The sequence below is a fragment of the Oreochromis aureus genome, linkage group 22 (genome assembly GCF_013358895.1).
Source record: "Oreochromis aureus strain Israel breed Guangdong linkage group 22, ZZ_aureus, whole genome shotgun sequence".
Lineage (NCBI taxonomy): Eukaryota > Metazoa > Chordata > Actinopteri > Cichliformes > Cichlidae > Oreochromis > Oreochromis aureus.
In genome coordinates this window covers 34,937,493-34,958,989 of record NC_052962.1, presented here as the reverse complement: position 1 = coordinate 34,958,989, position 21,497 = coordinate 34,937,493, and the positions used below count along the sequence as shown (strand labels likewise).

Genomic DNA, 21,497 nt, shown 5'->3' with positions numbered 1-21,497 from the left:
TTTATGAAAATATCACTAAATCTGTCATTTATTATTTTTAATATTCAGTAATGATCATGTCTCACCTCTAGTCTTCTCTGTCTTAATTTCAGGTTTCCTCCATGTGTTGTAGAAAGTTCAGGAGGTAAACCAAGCAGTCTTTGGGTTTCGGCTAAGTACTGTTTAGAATACCAGAATAGGGAGGATGGTGTAGGTTTAAGTTCTAGATTGATACATATATACCAACAAGACAGTGTACATCACTGTCACAACGACGTTTGTTTTCATTCAAAGGCTTTATGGTTTTTACCATAATACCTGGTGGGCCGGTCTCTAGTCAAAATGCCCGGGCCGATTTTTTGTCCCAGTCCAGCCCTGCATCCACTGGGAGTCAGCCAGTAATGCTTCGTGAAATAAGTGAGGAAGGGAACTTGAATGCATCACACAGGTGTGAACAGGTAGAACAAAAGGTAGGCGCTGTCAGTGACATAAACTACAACTTGACATACCGGTAGTTTCGTTTTTGAAAAGAGTGCAGAACAGGACCGACTGGATGATAAAACAGGAGCACGCTCAGAAGATTTTCTAGGCAGCCTCTGAGTCACTATTATTGCTATAATTGCTGAGAGGCCAAACAACTTTCAGAGCAGTGTTAAAATACTGATGAACCGTGACAGCGCGAGGACGCTGATGCTGGAATTATACTGAAAAGCTCCTGACTGACCCGGAGAAGATACTGAGGTAGGCCACACACCACAAATCACCTCTGTGACTATATCAGGCAAGCATTCCTTTGCTTTGTATTATTTGAATTGTGCATATTGTATTTTACAACCAGTTACATCTTGTGTAGACCTTTATCTAACACTGTGCAGTCAGTCATCAGTTTTTGACTGACAAGATGAGTTAGGTAATAGTTAGAGACTTAAATTAACTGGAAACCAAAAATCTTTACAACTTGTGCTCCTTTGATCTTTTTCATACACTTTACTATCATTTTACATTGAAAGTCAAATGTATTTAAAACTAGCAATAAATTCAGTGACGTCTTATTTAATATTGTGTTTCGTTATTTATTTGTTAGAACAGAAGTAATGCTAACTCCCAAAAGATTGATTCTGTTCATCTGGACGTAATGTTTTCAGTGGGAGAAACGTTTCGTCACTCATCCAACTGACTTCTTCAGTCTCAGCTGACTGCAGGTTTCCCCAACCTTATAATCAGTACATTTACACAGTGACTGAAACTAACACCACTGAATGAACAATTGGCTGTGAGGTCAGTTCCTTGATCATTAATATGCAAATTCTCATGACCATTAATCAACAACTACTGATCACAGACCATTGATCAATGGCCATGAGTACCATTCACAGAGAGTTGGAGAATTGCTGCAATCACAGCATTGTAAAATGTAGAAAGATGTAACCTCCCCATGATGAGGATTTACACATTCTGGACAGGGAGGAACGCTGGTATGAGCAGGGAGTCAAGAAGGCCATTTACCTGAATCTCTGAATCGAGGAGGGGGCCTAAGGGTAGATTAGAGAATATTAACCCAAAGTCATAGTGATTTAACTTGGGTTACTGACAACTTGAGACTGTTGCAGAAAGCCAGAGTACCTAGAGAGTGAACCCAGCAAGCTGGTAAATCTTCTTGCTTTCATAGCTGCCTTGATGTGATCGCGTTCGCTGTGTGTTCATGCAGCTTGTAGAAAAGCTTCAGTGTGAAGAAGTGGTGAAAAGCTGGAGCTGAAATGCTGAGATATGTTAGCTGTCAAGGCTGTTGCTGAACAGCAACAACTAGAAAGCAGGCTTCATATGGGTTAACTGCACTAACAAGTGGAACAGGTTAGTAGAGCAGGCGTACCCAATAAAGTGGCTGCTGAAAGTAAGTAGTGTGAACTCAGGTGGTGAGGGTGGGTAGGTGTGTCTCCGACAGCATCACCATCAACACAGGAGCACCACAGGGGTGTGTCCTCTCGCCACTGCTCTACTCCCTCTACACTTCAGACTGTGTGGCCACCCACGGCTCCAACACCATTGTGAAGTTTGCTGATGACACAGTGGTGTTGGGCGCCATCTCCAGCAACGATGAGGCGGCCTACATGGACGAAGTGAAGAATCTGGCATCATGGTGCCAGGACAACCACCTCCAGCTGAACGTCGGCAAGACCAAGGAGCTGGTGGTGGACTTCAGAAGGAGTCAGCATAGAGACTACAAGCCCATTATCATCAATGGAGCTCCAGTGGAGAGGGTGCAGTCCTTTAAGTATCTTGGTGTCCACATCTCCTCAGACCTGACATGGGCTGCCCACATTCAGGTCCAGACCAAAAAGGCTAGGCAGCGCCTGTACCACCTCCGACAACCGAGGAAGTTCAGGGTCTCTCCAAAGATCCTCAGGATCTTCTACACAGGCGCTGTGGAGAGCATCCTCACACAGAACATCACATCGTGGTGTGGGAACAGCTGTGTGAAGGACCAAAAAGCTCTCCAGAGAGTGATCCGTACAGCAGAACGCTGCTGCAGGATTGCTCTCCCCCCGCTTCAGAACACCTACACCAGGAGATGCCGGACTAGAGCAACGCAGATACTGAAGGACCCGTCCCATCCCGGCAACAAAATGTTCCAACTTCTACAATCTGGTAGAAGGTCCTGCATCATCCGGGCAAGGACAGAGAGACTCAAGAAGAGCTTCTATCCTCAAGCCATCCGGGCCCTAATTGACTGAGACTCTCCTCCAGACACTCAACTCCTTTAACTTTAAATATGTTTATATTGTCCATTCTGTAAAATAGTCAGATGTCTATTCATATTAATGTACAGAATTCACCTGCTTGCTGCTACTACTGCACATTCACCCAATGTATATATATATTTATAATGTTATTCCTCTACCCCCCCCCCCTCCTTTTTTGCACATGTCGAGGAGTGTGTCAGGATACATTTCACTGTGTGTTATACTTGTATAACTATGCATGTGACAAATAAAGAACCTTGAACCTTGAACCTTGAACTTTAGTGGACTGCACAGTATTTGGTTACACATTCTCAGACTGTATATATTGTCTTTGTTATGATTTTCTCTATTTCAGCAATTATTCAAATTAATCTTTCAAACTTCACTTTTGTGTCTGAACACTTTTACTGTACATTAGACCAATATGTTTGTAGTTCTCTTTCCAAGGTCAAGAGGTTTTTAATAATTTTTTTTTTTTTTAAACTGTCTGTGTTGTGAAAAATGCCTTAACTGTTTTGAGAGCTGAGTTAAGAGTGGTGAGAATGACATTCCTGCTGTGAGATTTGCACTAAAGCGATTGAGGAAGCAGGGCTGCAGATACAATCCACTGGGAGTCAACGGGATGGACAGAATTAGAAATGAGTATAACAGAGGGAAACAAAGTTATAGAGGCGAGGATGAAGTGGTTTGAACATGTCCAGAGGAGGGATAGTGGATATACTGGACAAAGGATGTTGAAGATGAAGCTGGCAGGCAGGAGGAAATGTGGAAGGCCTCAGGGAAGATTCATACATGTAGCAAAGGAGGACATGCAGAGGGTTGGTGTGACAGATGATGCTGAGAACAGGGTGAGCCTCTGTGGTGGCCTCTGAAGGGAGCCGCTGAGAGAAGATGTCTTTTTCAGAAGTTTCTCAGGGAACATAAAAATCTAATTCTATACCCATCTCTATTTACTCCAAGGCTTTGTAAGTCAGAAAATAATCATAGAATGACAGAGTGAAAGTTGTGCGGCTTCAGTAAATGGACTAAAGTTATTGCACATGAGAAATCAGCTGATTGGGGTTTTGTCATTTGTCAATGCGATAAATGGAGGGAGTATGCAATCAGTTCTGTTTGTGGGTTTAGTACAGAGTCTTAATGGACCATGTTCGAGGTGGCTGGCAAGAGCTGTGGTCACAAGGCCGTTGATGTTTGCTGCCTTCACATAATAGGAAGATGGAACTCCACAAATACACATCAAATTGAGAGAAAAATTGAAAGACTGACGCCCTGATAAAATATCTTCCTGAGAACCAAGGAAGAACATATTTTCTGTTCAACTGTTGTGATTTCCTGCCTTTTTGGAGCTAAAAGAGTCCACCAATACACGAGATGTCATGAGATATCATGAGATATCATGTGTTCTATTGAGCGCATCAGGACTTAGTAGTGTAGCTTAAATAAGTCAATAGATATAGACCAAAAACGAATGTTCATTAAAGAGGACATAAATATAAAGGCTGGGACTCTCAGGAGGATTTGAGTAACTAATCTGGATCCAGACTGAGCTTCTTCTGCTTGCTGTTTAGGGCTGGGTATCGTCACTGATTTCTAGAATCGATTCAATTCCGATTCACAAGGTCCCGAATCAATTCGATCCACGATTCGATTTAATTCGATTCAATTCAATTCGATTTAAATCTGGGAAATTTTGACAGTCAGAAATATTATAATTCAGATCAGTACATTTACATATTTCTGTATCTATAAAAAGGAAGCTGACACATGCAAGACTTTATCAAAGGTGTGAGCATCACAGCAGATGCCTTTGTGTCAAAGTAGCTAAAGCTGAAGATAAAACACAGAAAAACATGAAGGTGATTTTCCTGGCCTGGGATTTTATAAAAATATTCTGCAGTACATCAAAAACGAAAGAAAACCATTAATCAACATATGAACGTTACCTGTGACATTACAGCGGTTTTATTAGAGACAAGGTTAAGCGTTTTGCAGTTTGCATAATTTTAAAAAGTTTAAATTGGTTCGTTGAACAGCAGAAATTAGGTTTTCTTTTCGGAAGAATGTAAAAGGGGGAAAAAAACGCGTCCGACAGCGCTGTAAACAACGGTAGACTTGTGCGTAACAAGCAAGCGAATAATGAAAAAAAGAGATTTTTAGATGGGAAACTGTTCTTGAAGTACAGAGAGAGAGAGAGAGAGAGGGAGAGAGAGAGAGAGCTGTGCATCGTGGTGGAAGCAAAACAGTAAAAATCAGAGTGAATTCATGACGATGTTTATGTGAAGTGTAGTTTGGATCTTCTTTTGCTGCTGGTTCGGTCAATATTGTTTGGAGAGAGATCAAACTAACAGCTTTAGAATCAGCGCAAAAAGGGCGTGAACACAAAGCGTGGACCGCCGAAACATCAGAATCAGCGAGCTGTCGGCTTTCAGCCCCGATCGTGAGAAAGGCGACATCTCACTGATTCTGATCCGTCGGCAGGTCCGCGCTGTGTGTTTACGTCTTTGTGCAGATCCCAGTACCTGCTCTCATTTACTGTTTTAGCTGTTTGGTGGTTGTTGAAATTTTGTGAGGTTTCACCTGAGATTCTGGCATTTCGGGCAAAATAAATTTATATTAAAAAATCGATTCAGGATTTTAATGAATCGATTTTACGTTATCCAAGCCAGAATCGATTTTAATCGATAAATCGATTATAAAAACCCACCCCTATTGCTGTTGACACTGTTTCGGTGAATCGCTCAACAGCGACATCTGCTCGATTTAAAAAGTCATTCCAGGAAACCTGGAGACAGACTGAAGTCTATGTTCATTCACTTTGACTGTGGACAGCAACCGAGTCATGACGAGTAATCCTGTTTAGTTAATCAAGTGATGATAAAGTGCCAACTGGATATAAGAGAATAAAACTGAGTAGAACAAAAATAATAAGACAAAATTTTAGATTTTATCAGTGTTCACCCAGGGCACCAAACAGGCCAGGACCGCCCCTGCTTGTATGACCCTTATGGGATATTCACATAGAAATATGGTAAATGGCCTGCATTTGTAAAGCGCTTTTCTGGTCCATAGGACCCCAAAGCGCTTTACACTACATTCAGTCATTCACCCAGTCACACACACATTCACACACTGGCGATAGCAAGCTACATTGTAGCCACAGCTGCCCTGGGGCGCACTGACAGAGGCGAGGCTGCCGGACACAGGCGCCACCGGGCCCTCTGACCACCACCAGTAGGCAAACATGGGGTTAGTATCTTGCCCAAGGATATTTGGCATGCAGCCAGGATGCAGCCTGGGATCGAACCACCGACCTTCTGATTAGTGGCTGACCTGCTCTGCCACCTGAGCTACAGGCTAATACTACCCTATATTACCCTTCCAGGACATGAAGCTCAGTAAAGCACCCCTCCAACAGTCAAACCCATCTGTTCTTTGATTGGATTGTTAAATTTGTAATTGACAGATAAATTGGGTCAAAATTCGTACTTTTAAGTTGAAACAAATACAGCCAGGGAACCTGAGCACAGAGTTTTACACGTAATTTTTTGCCTTAACAAAAAAAAATTGTAATTTTGGGACTGCACTTAATTGGTTTAGGTCTTATTTGGCAGACAGAACTTTCTCTGTCAGCCTTCTCGGTTCCGAATCATTTTCTGCTTCTCTGTCATGCGGCGTCCCACAGGGCTCAATTTTAGGGCTACTGCTGTTTTTGCTCTATCTATTGTCTCTGGGTTCCATCCTTAGAAGGCATGGGATCTCTTTTCATTAGGATCTCATTATGCTGATGACTGCCAAATTTATTTGCCACTAAAGCAGGAGGATGGCATCTCCATAAAACCTCTCTTGACATGTCTAGATGACATTAAAACTTGATTGGCTCTAACCTTTCTAAATTTTTATGAAAACAAAACAGACGTGTGTGGACCTAGTGGTCCCTGTGAGTCCTCTGTTGATTTCGGACATCTGGAAGTTTATTTTAATCCTGTTGTTACTGACCTTGGTTTTAAGTTGGGAGTGATTTTAAATTGGACAACAACCAAATCAGAACAGTGGTGAAGTCCAGTTTTTATCATTTAAGGGGAGTACCTTGAAACAGTGATCCATGCTTTTATTTCTTCCCATCTGGACTACTGTAATTCACTTTATGTGGGGGTGAGTAAGTCATTGCTCTTACGTCATCAGCTGGTTCAAAATGCTGCTGTGCGACTCCTAACAGGAACTCGTAAAAGAGAGCATACAAACGTGGACAAAAATTGTTGGTACCCTTCGGTCAATGAAAGAAAAACTAACAATGGTCACAGAAAAAAAAACTTTAGTCTGACAAGAGTAATAATAAATAAAATTCTATAAATCCTAACCAATGAAAGTCAGACATTGCATTTCAACCAAGCTTCAACTAAATTATTTAAAAAAATAAATGCATGGAACAGGCCTGGACAAAAATGATGGTACCCACAACTTAATATTTTGTTGAACAACCTTTTGAGGCAATCACTGCAATCAAACGATTCCTGTAACTGTCAATGAGACTTCTGCACCTCTCAGCAGGTATTTTGGCCCACTCCTCATGAGCAAACTGCTCCAGTTGTTTCTGGTTTGAAGGGCACCTTTCCCAGACTGCATGTTTCAGTTCCTTCCAAAGATGCTCAATAGGATTGAGGTGAGGGCTCAGAGAAGGCCACTTTAAAATAGTCTAATGTTTCCCTCTTAGCCATTCTTGGGTGTTTTTAGCTGTGTTTTGGGTCATTGTCCTGTTGTAAGACCCATGACCTGCGACTGAGACCAAGCTTTCTGACACTGGTGAGCACATTTCTCTCTAGAATCCCTTGATAGTCTTGAGATTTCATTGTACCCTGCACAGATCCAAGACACAATGTGCCAGATGCAGCAAAGCAGCCCCAGAACATAACTGAGCCTCCCCCATGTTTCACAGTTGGGACAGTGTTCTTTTCTTGATATGCTTCATTTTTCCATCTGTGAAAATACAGCTGATGTGCCTTTGCAAAAAATCCCATTTTTGTCTCATCTGTCAACAGGACATTCTCCCAGAAGCTTTGTGGCTTGCCAACATGTAGTTTGGCATATTCCAGTCTGGCTTTTTTGTGATTTGTTTTCAACAATGGTGTCCTCCTTGGTCTTCTCCCATGTAGCCCACTTTAGCTCAAACAACGAAGGATAGTGCGATCTGACACTTCCTTGAGCATGAAGTTCAGCTTGGATCTCTTTAGAAGTCTTTCTGAGCCCGTTTGTTACCATTCAGATTATCTCTCTTTTAAATCTGTCATCAATTTTCCTCCTGCGGCCACGTCCAGGGAGGTTGGCTACAGTCCCGTGGATCTTAACTTTCTGAATGACATGTGCAAGTGTACTCACAGGAACATCTAGCTGCTTGGAGATGGTCTTATAGCCTTTACCTTTAACATGCTTGTCTATGATTTTCTTTCTAATCTCCTGAGGCAACTCTTTCCTTTGCTTCCTCTGGTCCATGTTGAGTGTGGTACACACCATGTCACCAAACAACGCAGTGACTACCTGGTAGTGATGGGTCCAGCAACACTGACGCACTGACGCTTGTATCAAGCTCACAGAGTGAAGCCTGTATCGGTGCGTGCGTCGCTTTAAGAAAAAGTCACGTGATCGATACAGCTGCTGTATCGCTCATTGCCAACGCGCCAAGCTGTGTTTAAAAGGTACCGCATCCGCATCTGCCAACGGAATGAGTCGCCACCAAAAAAAACAAAAAAAAAACAAAACACAAAATTACTCTCGCAAAGATAAAAATAAATAAATAAATACACATCTCTCCATAACAAAATGGAGCCCGAAAGAAAAAGAAATGTTTCTGCTGTGTGGGATCATTTTGATCTTTTAACTGGAAATACGGTAATAGTTTGTCTGTCTTTGTTTCAGTGTAATCTATCAGAACACCTCCTCAGTGTTTAGGCATTACAGAGCCAAACATGAAAATGAGGAGACAAACACACTGAGAATGAACACAGGTAGGCCTATATAGACACTGAACAGCTTTATCATATTTTTTTTTATTATGCGTTTTATTATTTTGAAATCAAGCATCTAGGAAGACTGCTCTGGGCCAGGCAGTCCTGAATTTCATTATAAAGGACTGCCAACCCCTTAGTATTGTGGAGAGTGTCGGAGAGAAACATTCCAACATCAGAGGATCCTTTAAGGTACTGAGGGAATAGGAAGACATCTTATCAGAACCTTTTCCACCTGGCTTTACAGTTTGTGTACCCCAGCTTCATCTGTGCCTGTGAGTTTTCCAAAGCTGGGGAAATGGTGCCAAAAAAAAAAAAAAAAAAAAAAAAACCCGCAATAGACTGAATGCAAAAACAATGGATAAACTTATTTTTCTGGATAGAAATTTATAATAAACTCTGAGTCAATTACATTTAAATGGGTAATATTATGTTCACAGTACTTTCATTTTAATTTTCACTTAATGTCATTCACAATATATTTTAAAGATGTCTAAAATATTTGAAATGTAAAAGATATAAAATGATTCCATGGAAAATACAATACCTTACAGTGTATACACGTATGACTAGGTCATTGAATCAGTGTCTGTTTGAGTCTCAAGTTCCCTGCAATGATACTTAATGTCCAGCAGGTGTCAGTATGGAGCAAAACAGCAACACTGTGTCGACACAGTATCGATACAGTTTGGGGAATGTGCTGAAACGCTTCACGAGGTCTCATCTACCCATCACTACTACCTGGAGTCATATATATATATGTTCACTGACTGATTATAAGATTGTAGACACCTGTGATGCTGATTAGTGGACACACCTTCAATTAAAATTTCCATTCTTTTCTAGGGCAGCCATCATTTTTGTTCAGGCCTGTTCCATGCATTTATTTTTTAAATAATTCAGTTGAAGCATGATTGAAAAGCAGTGCCTGACTTTCATTGGTTAGGGTTCATAGAATTTGTATTCATTATTTATTTTGTCAGATTAAAGTTATTTCTGTGACCATTGTGAGTTTTTCTTTCATTGACTGAAGGGTACTAACAATTTTGTCCACGTCTGTATAACCCCTGTGCAGGCCTCTCTGCACTGGCTGCCTTTTCCTTTTAGAGTTCATTTTAATATTCTTATGTTTGTTTTTAAATGCTTTCACAATCTTGCCCCGCCTTACCTTTCTGAGCTTCTTCATCCTTACACACCCTGTCGGTCTCTCAAGTCAGCTGACCAGCTGCTCCTGAAGGCACCGAGATCCAGGAGGAAGCTCATAGGGTGCGGGGCCTTTTCTAATGTTGCTCCTAAATTATGGAATAATTTGCCCTTGCACGTTAGAGGCCCCTTCACTGTCCTCTTTTAAATCATGTCTTAAAACCCACTTATTCTTTGGCTTTTAACCTCAGTGAGACTTAGTTTCTCTTGTAATTAAATTAGTTGTTTAATTAATTATTTTCCTTTTTTCTTTTATTTATATCTTATGTAAATGTATTATATAGTTCCAACGCACAGTACTTCGTGTCAGCTGTGGTTGTTTTAAAGTGTTTTATAAATAAAGGTGATGATGATGATGATGAGACACAAATCAGTTACTTGTCTTTACGGTTTATTTTGTTCCCAGTTTTGCTCCTTTTTAAAAAAATTCTTTCTCCTACCTCTCAGATGCAGACTATAAAGCTCGTGGTGGTAGGTGATCGTGATTCAGGAAAGCATGAATTGCTCCTGAGCTATACAGGCACAACCTTAAAGGAAGAATACATACCCACAGTGAGTAGGCTTAAATACCACAAATTTAAAAAAAAAAAAAAAAAAAAAAAGCTACTAAAAAAAAAAAAACAACAACAACATTTTTCTCTGCAGGAAACTCGTGGCATGAAAGTCTGCAGACATACACCAGTCAGATTTCAGGTTCCTTTGAACCGCTCTTTTGTGTCACACAGGTTGTGATACTTGCAGATCAGTGACTGAACTCTACAGAACACTAAAGACAGACAGTACAAACGCACATACATGCAAAACCAATCAAAGTGGGTTGTGTATTGTGTTCTCACAAATACAGTGTGGACCAATTTCTGTTGTAGTGTGTTTGGAGTTTGAAAGTAAGTATTCAAATAAGCACAGCAGCTATAAAACACTCCCTGCATCCACTCACATCCAGAGCCGAGGTTACCAGGAATGTTGGGATAAGCTGCTTTAACACACGTGGCAGAAGCCTGAACGTGAGTAAGGAGGAGTAAAGTAAGACATGACACATCTGCCTACCTGAACAGCTGCAAACTAATATTCATGAAAGCACTCAGCACATTTCATGAATCAGTTTGACTCTGGTTAGTCATGCTGTAATGATTCTGCTGCATTTGCATGTTTACTTATCTTTGTTTATGTCTTGTTTAACTTTTGTTCCCTGTCTTCTCCAGGTGTTTGACAACTATGCTGTGACAGTGATTGTTGGTGGAGAGATGTACAGTCTGGGACTGTTTGACACTACAGGTAAAAAGTACATCGAAACTCAGTGTATTAAATACAAAAACAATCTATTGTATACTGTCTGTGAAGGTTCTCAGTCATCTTAGTCTAAGGAGCTTAGAAAGAAAAGCATCTGGACTTCTTTAGGTTTCTTGTGAATGTTTCACCTCTCATCCGAGAAGCTTCTTCAATTCTAAATACAATTAGTGGAGAGTCCCAGATTTTAAGCTGTATAGTATGGGAGTCAACAGGATCATGGACCTAGACGATCCTATTGATCCTCTACCTAATCAAACTTTTAAACTTAGACAATATTGTCTCAGTGTTTAACCCATGAAATCTCAATTTTGTATACTTGATTTCCACTGAGCCCTATTCTCATTAGCACCTTTGATGAAGTCACTGGTGAGCAAAAATCTTAGAAAGAAAAATCTATTGTATAATGTCTGTGAAGGTTCTCAGTCATCTTAGTCTAAGGAGCTTGGAAAGAAAAGCGTCTGGACTTCTTTAAGTTGCTTGAAGACGTTTCACCTCTCATCCGAGAATCTTCTTCAGTTCTAAGGTCAAATGGCGGAGAGTCCCAGATTTAAGTCCTGTGGGAGTGTCCCCCTGTGGGAGTGTCCCCCCTAATGATCCTCTACCTAATCACATGAGCCAAGGTGTGAAAGCGGGTGTGGGTCCTAATCAGCCAGGGTTTCGGGTGAGCTCATTGTGAAACCTGGCCCCACCCTATCATGTGATTTCCTGAGGTCAGATGGCCCAGGATGTGAGTGGGCGTTAAGGCGTCTGGGGAGGGAACTCAAAACTGGATTATAGATGGCAGACAGTTGGTGTCGTAAACCACCGCCTCTGTTCAAAGATGGTCGCTCACAGTGGACATAGATGGCCTCTTTCACTCCTCTTTCAAACCATCTGTCCTCTCTGTCCAAAATGTGAACATTGGCATCCTCGAAAGAGTGACCTTTGTCCTTAAGATGCAGATGGACTGCTGAGTCTCCTTAGACTACAATGACCTGGATGACTGAGAACCTTCACAGACATACGTGAGCATAGAGCTGGGCGATATAAGATTTTTTCATATCACGATATGTTGTTTTTTCATTTCAGGCGATAACGATATATATCATGATATAAGCCAAATAACTATATTTGTAAGATATAAATGTGCCGTTGCTCACAAGTAAAATGTGAAATAATCAGCAGCTTGTTTTGATTTAAATATTTATTTCCCATAATAAGTTAAACAGGGTAGATGTACTTAAGGAACATGAGACTTTTTCAGAAAATAAAGGCAAATATTGCAAACTACACAAAAGGCAGCCGCTAAAGCGTTTAAGTTTAAAAACAGAAAAAACAAAACAGACCACTAAATTGTCAATTCCACTTAGAAACAAAATATTAATTCTAAAAATAAATCTTAGTTTGTTTTACAGAAGAACAGACAAAATTGACTAACTTTTGTCAATATCAAATAAACTGAGAACTAAAAGGAAATTCTCAATCTCTCCTTGTTGTATAGCTTAGCTTTTCAAACAGTTTTAACAGTTACTTTAGTCTGACAAAAGCCGAATGACGAATTAGCGCTTTCAGTCAGAGATTGAACATGCACCGCTTTATTGTATTTCCAGACTTGCTTTCGGCACAATTTACAGTGCGCGCTACTCTGTTTTTTGTCAGACTTGAAATAGCGAAAATACCTTCTGTCTACGGAACTTCTGTGGCCCTTCCGTTCGACAAGCTCTCCGGCATTGGAACCATCATCGTTTTTTCTTCGGTAACCTTCGCTCACGCTCTCGGTTGATTTTTCTCTAGTCGGCACACTCATTTCCTCCATTTCCCGGTCGGCACGGCGGCTGGCTGCTTCCCAAACAAATACACATGTGCGGCTTGGCACTTGTGCTGTACATAACAAGTCACGTGACGTGACGCTGCGGCTGTGATTAGTTCGGCTCTGCGGTACTTAATTTGGATTGGCTGTTCTTCTCTTTTTTAAGAGGACAAGAGAGATGAGGCCTATCGCAATAGTTTAATTTTTCTATCGAGAAAAAGTTATTTCGCAATACATATCGTTATCGTTTTATCGCCCAGCTCTAGGTGAGCAAAAATCCTGTATTAGTCAAACCTTTGATGACAGAAAGTGGGGAACACCCTTTTTCAGTTCAGGTCTTTTCCACTTGGAAATTCATTTTCTGGGGGAGGGGTAACACCGTTGTTCAGAAACTTGTGTTGTGTTCCGCCTGCAGGTCAGGAAGATCATGATACACTGCGAGTCTTCAGCTACCCTCAGACCGACATCTTGCTTCTGTGTTTCTCTGTCGTATCACCGTCATCTTTCAAGAACATCACAGAGAGGGTTTGTTTAGTTGGTAACTGTGTTTTGTTTCTAATTTGACGGGGATTCAAAATACTGACTCTTAATTTAATTAGGCAATTCTCTTCACTGGCCGCCCTTTAAATCCAACAAACTCTCGAAGACTGTCAGTTAAAGGAAACCGCAATATGCCTGTAAAAAACATTAATTTGTTAAAAAAAAAAAAAAACACGAACAAACAAACACAAAGTCTTGTTGTTCTACTCGAAAAAAAGTTTTAAAAATTCCTTATCAGAACATCCGTCAACATGTTCCCATTGGCTACTAAAATTTTTAAAAAAAATATCAAATTAAATATATTTTCTACATATCTATAAAAATGAATTATCTATAAAATGACAATATTTATACACATCTTCCTATTTGCATAATGCCATACTATTGAAATCACAGATGAAACCGAGGAGAAAACACTTCATATCAACTTGGTGTTTGTAGATACTTCTTTTAAATCTGAGAAGCAAGTGACTGCAGTTGTAAAGACCAGATGTTAATCAGTTATGTGAAATCACCATAACAAAATCATATCTTCTTCCAAAAGACCTTGAAAAATGTGTTGATGCCTTCATCAGCTCTAGTTTGGACCACTGCAATCCTCTGTACTAAAGGTCTGAAACACTCTTCTCTTCATCGTTTGCAGTTAGTCCAAAATGCCGCTGCATGATCACATCACTCCACTTTTAGCAGGTTTACACAGATTTTCCTTACTTTTAAAGTTTTAAATGGTGTGGTACCCAGCTATTCAACCAAGCTGCTCAACTTATTTAACCCCAAAAGAGCCCTAAGATCTTCTAGCCAGATGGTCATAGTGCAGCAGAGGTCTCGATTTTAATTGGGAGTTTGCAGTCACAGTTTTAAGACTCTGGAATAAACTGCAACTTAATATTCATACTGCAGAATCAACATAATCTTTTAAATTTCATTTTAAAACTCACTTTTTTACCTCTGCTTTTAATTTGAGGGGTTTTTTATGTTGGCGTCTCTTTAGTTTGTTTCATTGATCCTGGTTTTATCTTGATTGTTTTGTTTAATTAGTGATCTTTAACCACTGGGACATCTAATGATGATGTTTCTGAAACAAATAACTACAGTCTCTAATTCAAAACGGACTTTAGGGAGAGATAAACGTCTAATGAATATTATGTTTTCATGCTCACACGGGGCAGTTATTTGCTAAAATATTTAATAATCCAATATCAGATTAAGTTATGTAACATTTTTTTCAAAAAGGGTATGAACCAATTACTTGTAGAATAATCAACAAACTAAAAATTGTTTCAATTTCAATTCAATTACATCTTATTTATATAGTGCCAAATCACAACAACAGTCGCCTCAAGGCGCTTTATATTGTAAGGTAAACCCTACAATAATACATACAAAGAAAAACCCAACAATCAAATGACCCCTTATGAGAAAAACTTTCTTTTAACAGGAAGAAACCTCCAGCGGAACCAGGCTCAGGGAGGGGTGGGGCCATCTGCTGTGACCGGTTGGGGTGAGAGAAGGAAGACAGGATAGAAAACAATCATTTTGAGAGCTGAGTTAAGAGTGGTGAGAATGGCATTCCTGCTGTGAGATTGGATTAGAAATGAGTGTAACAGAGGGAGTCAAAAGTAGAGAGGCAAGGATGAAGTTGTTTGGGCGGGGCAACTAAGGGATGTCAGCTTAGATTGTAGTCTCCCGATCAAAATTTAAGAATCACCCAGTAAAATCAAATTACTACAAGAAAAATATTCTCAGTGAACTCCTGGATAGGGGAATAATGGCCACGAAACAAAAAAGCAGGAAGACCACTATGACAACGACAAAAGAGGCAAATGTGTTAGTGCATGATGTCGCTACTGTTAGCTCCGGCGAAGACATGCTAGGTGAAGCTAACACGGAGTAAGAAGTGACGAACAAAACAATACTTAAAGAACTGCGTGAACATTGATGAGAAATTAAGGCAGAGTTTACAAAGACAAACGCCAGACTGGATGAAGCTGAGAGCAGGATCAAGGGAAATGAGAGGAAATTATAAGATATGGAAGAAGTGTTAACAGGCCTGCTGCGAATTCAAGAGCAGATACAAGAAAGGCTAACAGACCAGGAGTGCCGCTCATGGAGAGAGAATGTGAGAATATATGGAATACCTGAGGGAGCCAAAGGAAACGCAAAAGCAATGATAGCGTTTATCAAGAAAGTCCTCAAAGAAAATTTGGGAATCCCTGCCTCAACGGAGAAGCACACTGAAAGAGCGCACCCTGGGACTGCAGCCTTCACCAGACGCGAAGCCCATATCTATCCTTGTTAGATTCCAGAGTTTTAAAATGAAGGAAGAGGTAATTGTTTGGCATGGCAGAAAATAGGTTTCACTATGGACAATCATCTAATCAGCATTGACCATGACTACGCTCCTGCAATTTTGAAAAAGCAGAAGGAACACGCCGAAGCCAGGGGTACATTGAAGGTAAACAATGTCCAAACCCTGTATCCAGCCCGTTTGAGAGTACATTATGAAGATGGAAATACGACGTACGACACGGTTGAAAAGGCAACAGCCGACATGGTGAGCTGGGGGCTGCCGGTAAAATTGACTGAAAAGCCAGTGTCACTCTGGGAGAGGATTCAGCGAGGAGCATGGCAGTCTGTGTGAACAAGGCGGACTTGGGAGGTGGCAAAGTCACGCAGCTTTTAAGAGAAATTGCAAGTGTTCAGACGTTCATCACCAGATAATACAGGTTAAACTTAACCGTCAGTCATCACTACTAAAATTTTGTAGTTAGGATTAAGACAAGATACAGAGCCAGACTTAACATAAATGTGTTAACCAACTTGATCAAAGTAAAGGGACAAAAGGAGGAGAGGACCATCATGACTGTTGTCACAGTAGAGGGCCCTGCAACTCACTTTGGGTTGGAGGCTTTCCCTCGGACTTGCTACAAGTCAGTAAGAAGACTGTGTGAGTGAGTCAGAAGAGGGAGAACTGTTCAGTGCTCACAATTTTATTTTTAGTTGGTGGCAATTTTTGTTTTACTGTCCATAGAATTTAATACAACATCAACTACAAGCCTCAATTGCGGATAAAAAATTTGGCAGACCGTTTAGAAGTTAAAGGAACATGGATAAGCCACACTCTAAAACTTTGGAATAAATTGATTAAAATATGTGGTAGCGAACGGATACTAAAACTATTTAAATGGTGCACTTACAATACAGATTTTAAACCACATGAAAGTGATAGAAGATTTCAGTCCTGGATAGAGAGTGGACTAACAACACTCCATCCCTTCACACATAAAGGGACACTACAGAGTTTTCAATCTTTACAAACAGGAAATAGCCTAAGACAAGTAGGTTTCTTTAAACGCGGGATTATTTTAACAAACATTGCAATATCCCAAGCCCAAACTCGGTTGAGTGAGGAATTCTTAAGACAGTTAAATTAGCATATGTTGGTTCTCTGAGAAAGGCAATCTCCAAACTATATGATGTGCTCCTTCAGGCAAAGAAGGATAATACTCAAAACATTAAGATCAAATGGGAATTGGAATCAGCGATGGGTATAACAAACTGGGAGAAGATTTATAATTTTCATTGGTACTCAACAAGTTCATTAATTGGAGAGACCACTGCAGGAAGAACATTATTAGATTTTTCTAAACCCCTCATCAAACTAAATATAAAAATGGGACAGCGGAATGCTGGAGAAGATCAGATGAGGCACATCATTACCATATCTTTTGGGACTGCCCTAACTTAAATAATTACTGGCTGGGAATTCATGAGACTCTGTGTGAGGTTTTTAAGATAAAATTTGATATTAATTTTGTAAATTTGTACTTGGGTTTGGTTGCTGGCTCGGTCCGGGGAGGGGACACAAAGCTCTTACAAGATCTATTAGCAGCCAGCAAATTAAAAAATAAAAAATAAATAATAATAATAATAATAACCAGAAAGTGGCTAAATCCAACTCAGCCAACACTTGAGGATTGGTTTAAGGTGGTTTTTGAGATATTTAAAATGGAAAAATTCACATTCTCCTTAAAAATTCAAAAAGACAAATTCTACAAAATATGGAATAAATGGATTTGTTTTGGGTCCCCCCTCCGCCCTGAATTTGGGGCACCATCCCTAACACCGGCCCTGAATTGGTGTCCCATGTACGGTATAATGTCAGGTCGACCCTCTACTTCACAATATGTATTGAATGTACTTTATGCAAATAAGTTAAACATGCTGCATTATGTATACACTGTCAAGCCACCAAGATCACTTTTTGTTATCTGAATGAAAAACAAAAGGACTAAGAAAAAGTCTTTTTTTTGACTAAATAATATCAATGCACTTTATTGTAACAAGTCCTTTTTTCAATAAAAATATAATTTAAAAAAAGGATAAAGACATGCTGTGGAAGAGAGACAGAGATTAATAACAGATATGAGTCGATGCAGAGAGGTCTATTAACACATAGTGAGTGAGAAAGGTGACTGGAAAGTAAAAACTCAGTGCATCATGGGAATCCCCGGCAGCCTACGTCTATTGCAGCATAACTAAGGGAGGATTCAGGGTCACCTGGTCCAGCCCTAACTATATGCTTTAGCAAAAAGGAAAGTTTGAAGCCTAATCTTGAAAGTAGAGATGGTGTCTGTCTCCCGAATCCAAACTGGAAGCTGGTTCCACAGAAGAGGGGCCTGAAAACTGAAGGCTCTGCCTCCCATTCTACTTTTAAATACTCTAGGAACAACAAGTAAGCCTGCAGAGCGAGAGCGAAGTGCTCTAATAGGGTGATATGGTACTACAAGGTCATTAAGATAAGATGGGGCCTGATTATTTAAGACTTTGTATGTGAGGAGCAGGATTTTGAATTCAATTTTGGATTTAACAGGAAGCCAATGAAGGGAAGCCAAAACAGGAGAAATATGCTCTCTCTTTCTAGTCCCTGTCAGTACTCTTGCTGCAGCATTTTGGATCAGCTGAAGGCTTTTCAGCGAGTTTTTAGGACATCCTGATAATAGTGAATTACAGTAGTCCAGCCTGGAAGTAATAAATGCATGAACTAGTTTTTCAGCATCACTCTGAGACAGGATATTTCTAATTTTAGAGATGTTGCGCAAATGGAAGAAAGCAGTCTTACATATTTGTTTAATATGTACATTAAACAAAATATGAAATATATTCTTCTCCCCTGTTCAAAGACTCATCCAAAAATACACTCAACTTGCTTTTAAATCCAGATTTAGTCATGACAAACTCAAAGTTAATTTTGTTTGGTTTCTAACTTCAGAGATATACGCGCACACACACAGCTACAGGTCAGTTGTTGCAGTAAAAGTCCATCAAACCTGACCTTGATTTTTCCACAGTGGGTGCCAGAGATTTCACACTACTGCCCGGGGACGCCCTTCCTGTTGGTCGGGACTCAGGTGCATTTAAGAGATGACAGCAACACCCTGGAGAAGCTGGCCGAGAGAAAGCAACACGCTGTGACCTTCACAAGTGGAGAGGAAGTGGCTCGTGAGCTGAAGGCAGTCAAATACGTGGAGTGTTCAGCTGAGACAGAGGTACGAGGGAGAAGAAGTCTGCTGGTGTGATTTTCTGCTGAGAAACAAGCACTGGTATCTATAAGTTTTTTGGTGCAAAGTTAAGAAAAATATGAACCTTTTCATTAGTGATAAAGGTACATTAACCTCCTAAGACCCGAACTCTTCCATGGCATGCATTTTTAATTTCTCTTTGATATGTGGGCATATTGGGGCCCAATGAATGTAAAAACAAAGAATTACCACATTTTTTTTGTTTTTATAAAAAATCAGAGCAACATATGAGGATATTCTTTTAAAATTTTAATAGAACAGTAGCAGTATAATGTCCTCGTAAGTGGATATCAGGCCCTTGTAGAACAAAATTGAGTATTTTGGTCTAAATAACCCAAAATGTGATGTCCACATATGTGGACGCCAGGTCCTAGGAGGTTAAAATCCAAAGTTCTGTGCCAATTCAGCCAGCAGAGCACGAGTAGGTCAGGGTGGGTTAACAAGCGGTAGGAACCCAGGGTTAATTATTGTATTGATTGCTGATGGGAAACATGTGCCTCTCCTGGGTTTCCAGAGATTGGTTAGTAGATAATCACATCCACACACAGATGAAGAAGAAAGAGGAAAAGAGTGACCAGACTGAGGCACATGACACCCATGATGCTGAGTCTGTCTTGAATGACTGAGTCCTTTTTAATCAGTGAGCCCACAGGAAGATGACAGTGACATTTTATCACATTGTATCTCACTTTTCAGCCACTTGCATCTGCAGCTTTACTCTTTGAGTCACTACATGAAGCTCGTGATCAAAGGTGAGGGTGTTGGTGTAGATTGACCAGTATATTGACAGCATTACTTACATGCTCAGCTCTTGTTCATCACAACAGGTTGGTACTGTGTCCATGTCACTGTCGGTGTCACACCAATCCATCCTTCTTCCCTCACTCATGACCCTGAGATACTTAAACCTCTCCACTCACTCATGCCCATTCCTACTCATACTCAAGTGGGACTGGGCACGCTGCCCTTTACCAACTCACAACCATGGCCTCAGACTTAATGGTGCAAATTCTCATTCTGAATGCTTCACACTGGCTTTAAACTACCAACAGAAGCCAACAGATGTGTATATTGGTGTATATTCCCACTGAGTTCAGCTCGATCGATCTCTTTAACCCTGGAACACTAACAAGCAGGTTTTGTAAAATGTTCACATGGGTGAAAATCACTCAACATTAGTATTTTAGAGTTAATTGTGTTGTCATCTGGTTTAGGGTTTACACCCAGTACAGGCACCAGGAAAGTGTTTACTAAGGTTAAAGTAGGCTGTTTTCTATAGAACTGGAAGTCCTTCTGGCACCCGCAGGCCCGCTTGTTCAAGGACTTATCACCCGTGAAGAAAGCAACACAAACAGCTCAACCGGCTTTAACTTGCTAAACCTCTCTCATGTGTTTGTTTTGTTGCTGTTTTTCTTTTTTGTCTCTCTCAGGAAGGATTGAAGAACGTGTTTGATGAGGCTATTCTTGCTGCTCTGGAGCCTCCAGATACTAAATCCAAGAAGCACTGCATCCTGCTATAGATGCCACAAGAAGAAGAGAACAAGGAGGAGACGGTGGAGGTGGAGGTGTAGATTAGAGATAAGAGAATATTAACCCAAATAGGACTAGAGGGTTAAGTCATAGTGATTTAACTTTGGGTTACTCACACCTTAACACTGTTGCAGAAAGGCAGCGTACAGCTGGTAAATCCTCTTGCTTTCATAGCTGCCTTGATGTGCCCATTCATTCATTTTCATTGCCCACACTGGATCGTCAAATCAAATCTCCTAATGCAACCAGCCCAAGGCTGCGGCTGAGCAGCAACAACTTGAAAGCAGGCCTCGAGGTTCAACAGCAACAGTAGTGTGACTTTAGTGAACTGCACAGTAGTTGGTTACACATTCTCACATTGTATTTATGTCTTTGTCGTTATTATGATTTTCTCCATTTCAGCAATTATTCAAATAAACTGTTTACACTTCATTTTTTGTGTCTGAACACTTTTTACTGTACATTAGACCAATATGTTTGGTCAGGAATGTTTTAATAAAAGTTTTGAAAAAAACTGTCTGTGTTATGAAAAATGCCTTAGCCATTTTGAGAGCTCAGTTAAGAGTGGTGAGAATTACATTCCTGCTGTGAGATTTGCACAGTGATTGAGGAAGCAGGGCTGCAGATACCATCCACTGGGAGTCACCATGGACAGAATTAGAAATGAGTATAACAGAGGGAGACAAAGTTAGAGAGGCAAGGATGAAGTGGTTTGAACATATCCAGAGGAGGGATAGTGGATATATTGGGCAAAGGATGTTGAAGATAGAGCTCCCAGGCAGGAGGAGGTTCATGGATGTAGTGAAGGAGGACATGCAGAGAGTTGGTGTGACAGATGATGCTG

General features: G+C 40.4%; 1 protein-coding gene across 4 annotated transcripts; it reads left to right on the top strand.

Moving 5' to 3' along the window:
* The first annotated feature begins 607 nt into the window (after positions 1 to 607).
* LOC116311878 (cell division control protein 42 homolog) lies at positions 608 to 21,095 on the top strand. Of its 4 annotated transcripts, none has more exons than XM_039605069.1 (7): positions 608 to 720; positions 10,370 to 10,474; positions 11,125 to 11,197; positions 13,417 to 13,526; positions 18,893 to 19,090; positions 19,820 to 19,875; positions 20,554 to 21,095. In XM_039605069.1, exons 2-7 carry the CDS (start codon positions 10,370 to 10,372, stop codon positions 20,561 to 20,563), a joined length of 552 nt encoding a protein of 183 aa, XP_039461003.1. In that variant the 5' UTR covers positions 608 to 720; the 3' UTR covers positions 20,564 to 21,095. The 4 variants fall into 4 exon arrangements, with proteins under 4 accessions (XP_039461003.1, XP_031584962.2, XP_039461005.1 ...); XM_039605071.1 differs by lacking the exon at positions 19,820 to 19,875 and adding an exon at positions 10,568 to 10,926 and having other exon boundaries at positions 669 to 720; XM_031729102.2 differs by lacking the exon at positions 19,820 to 19,875.
* Positions 21,096 to 21,497: the final 402 nt, after the last annotated feature.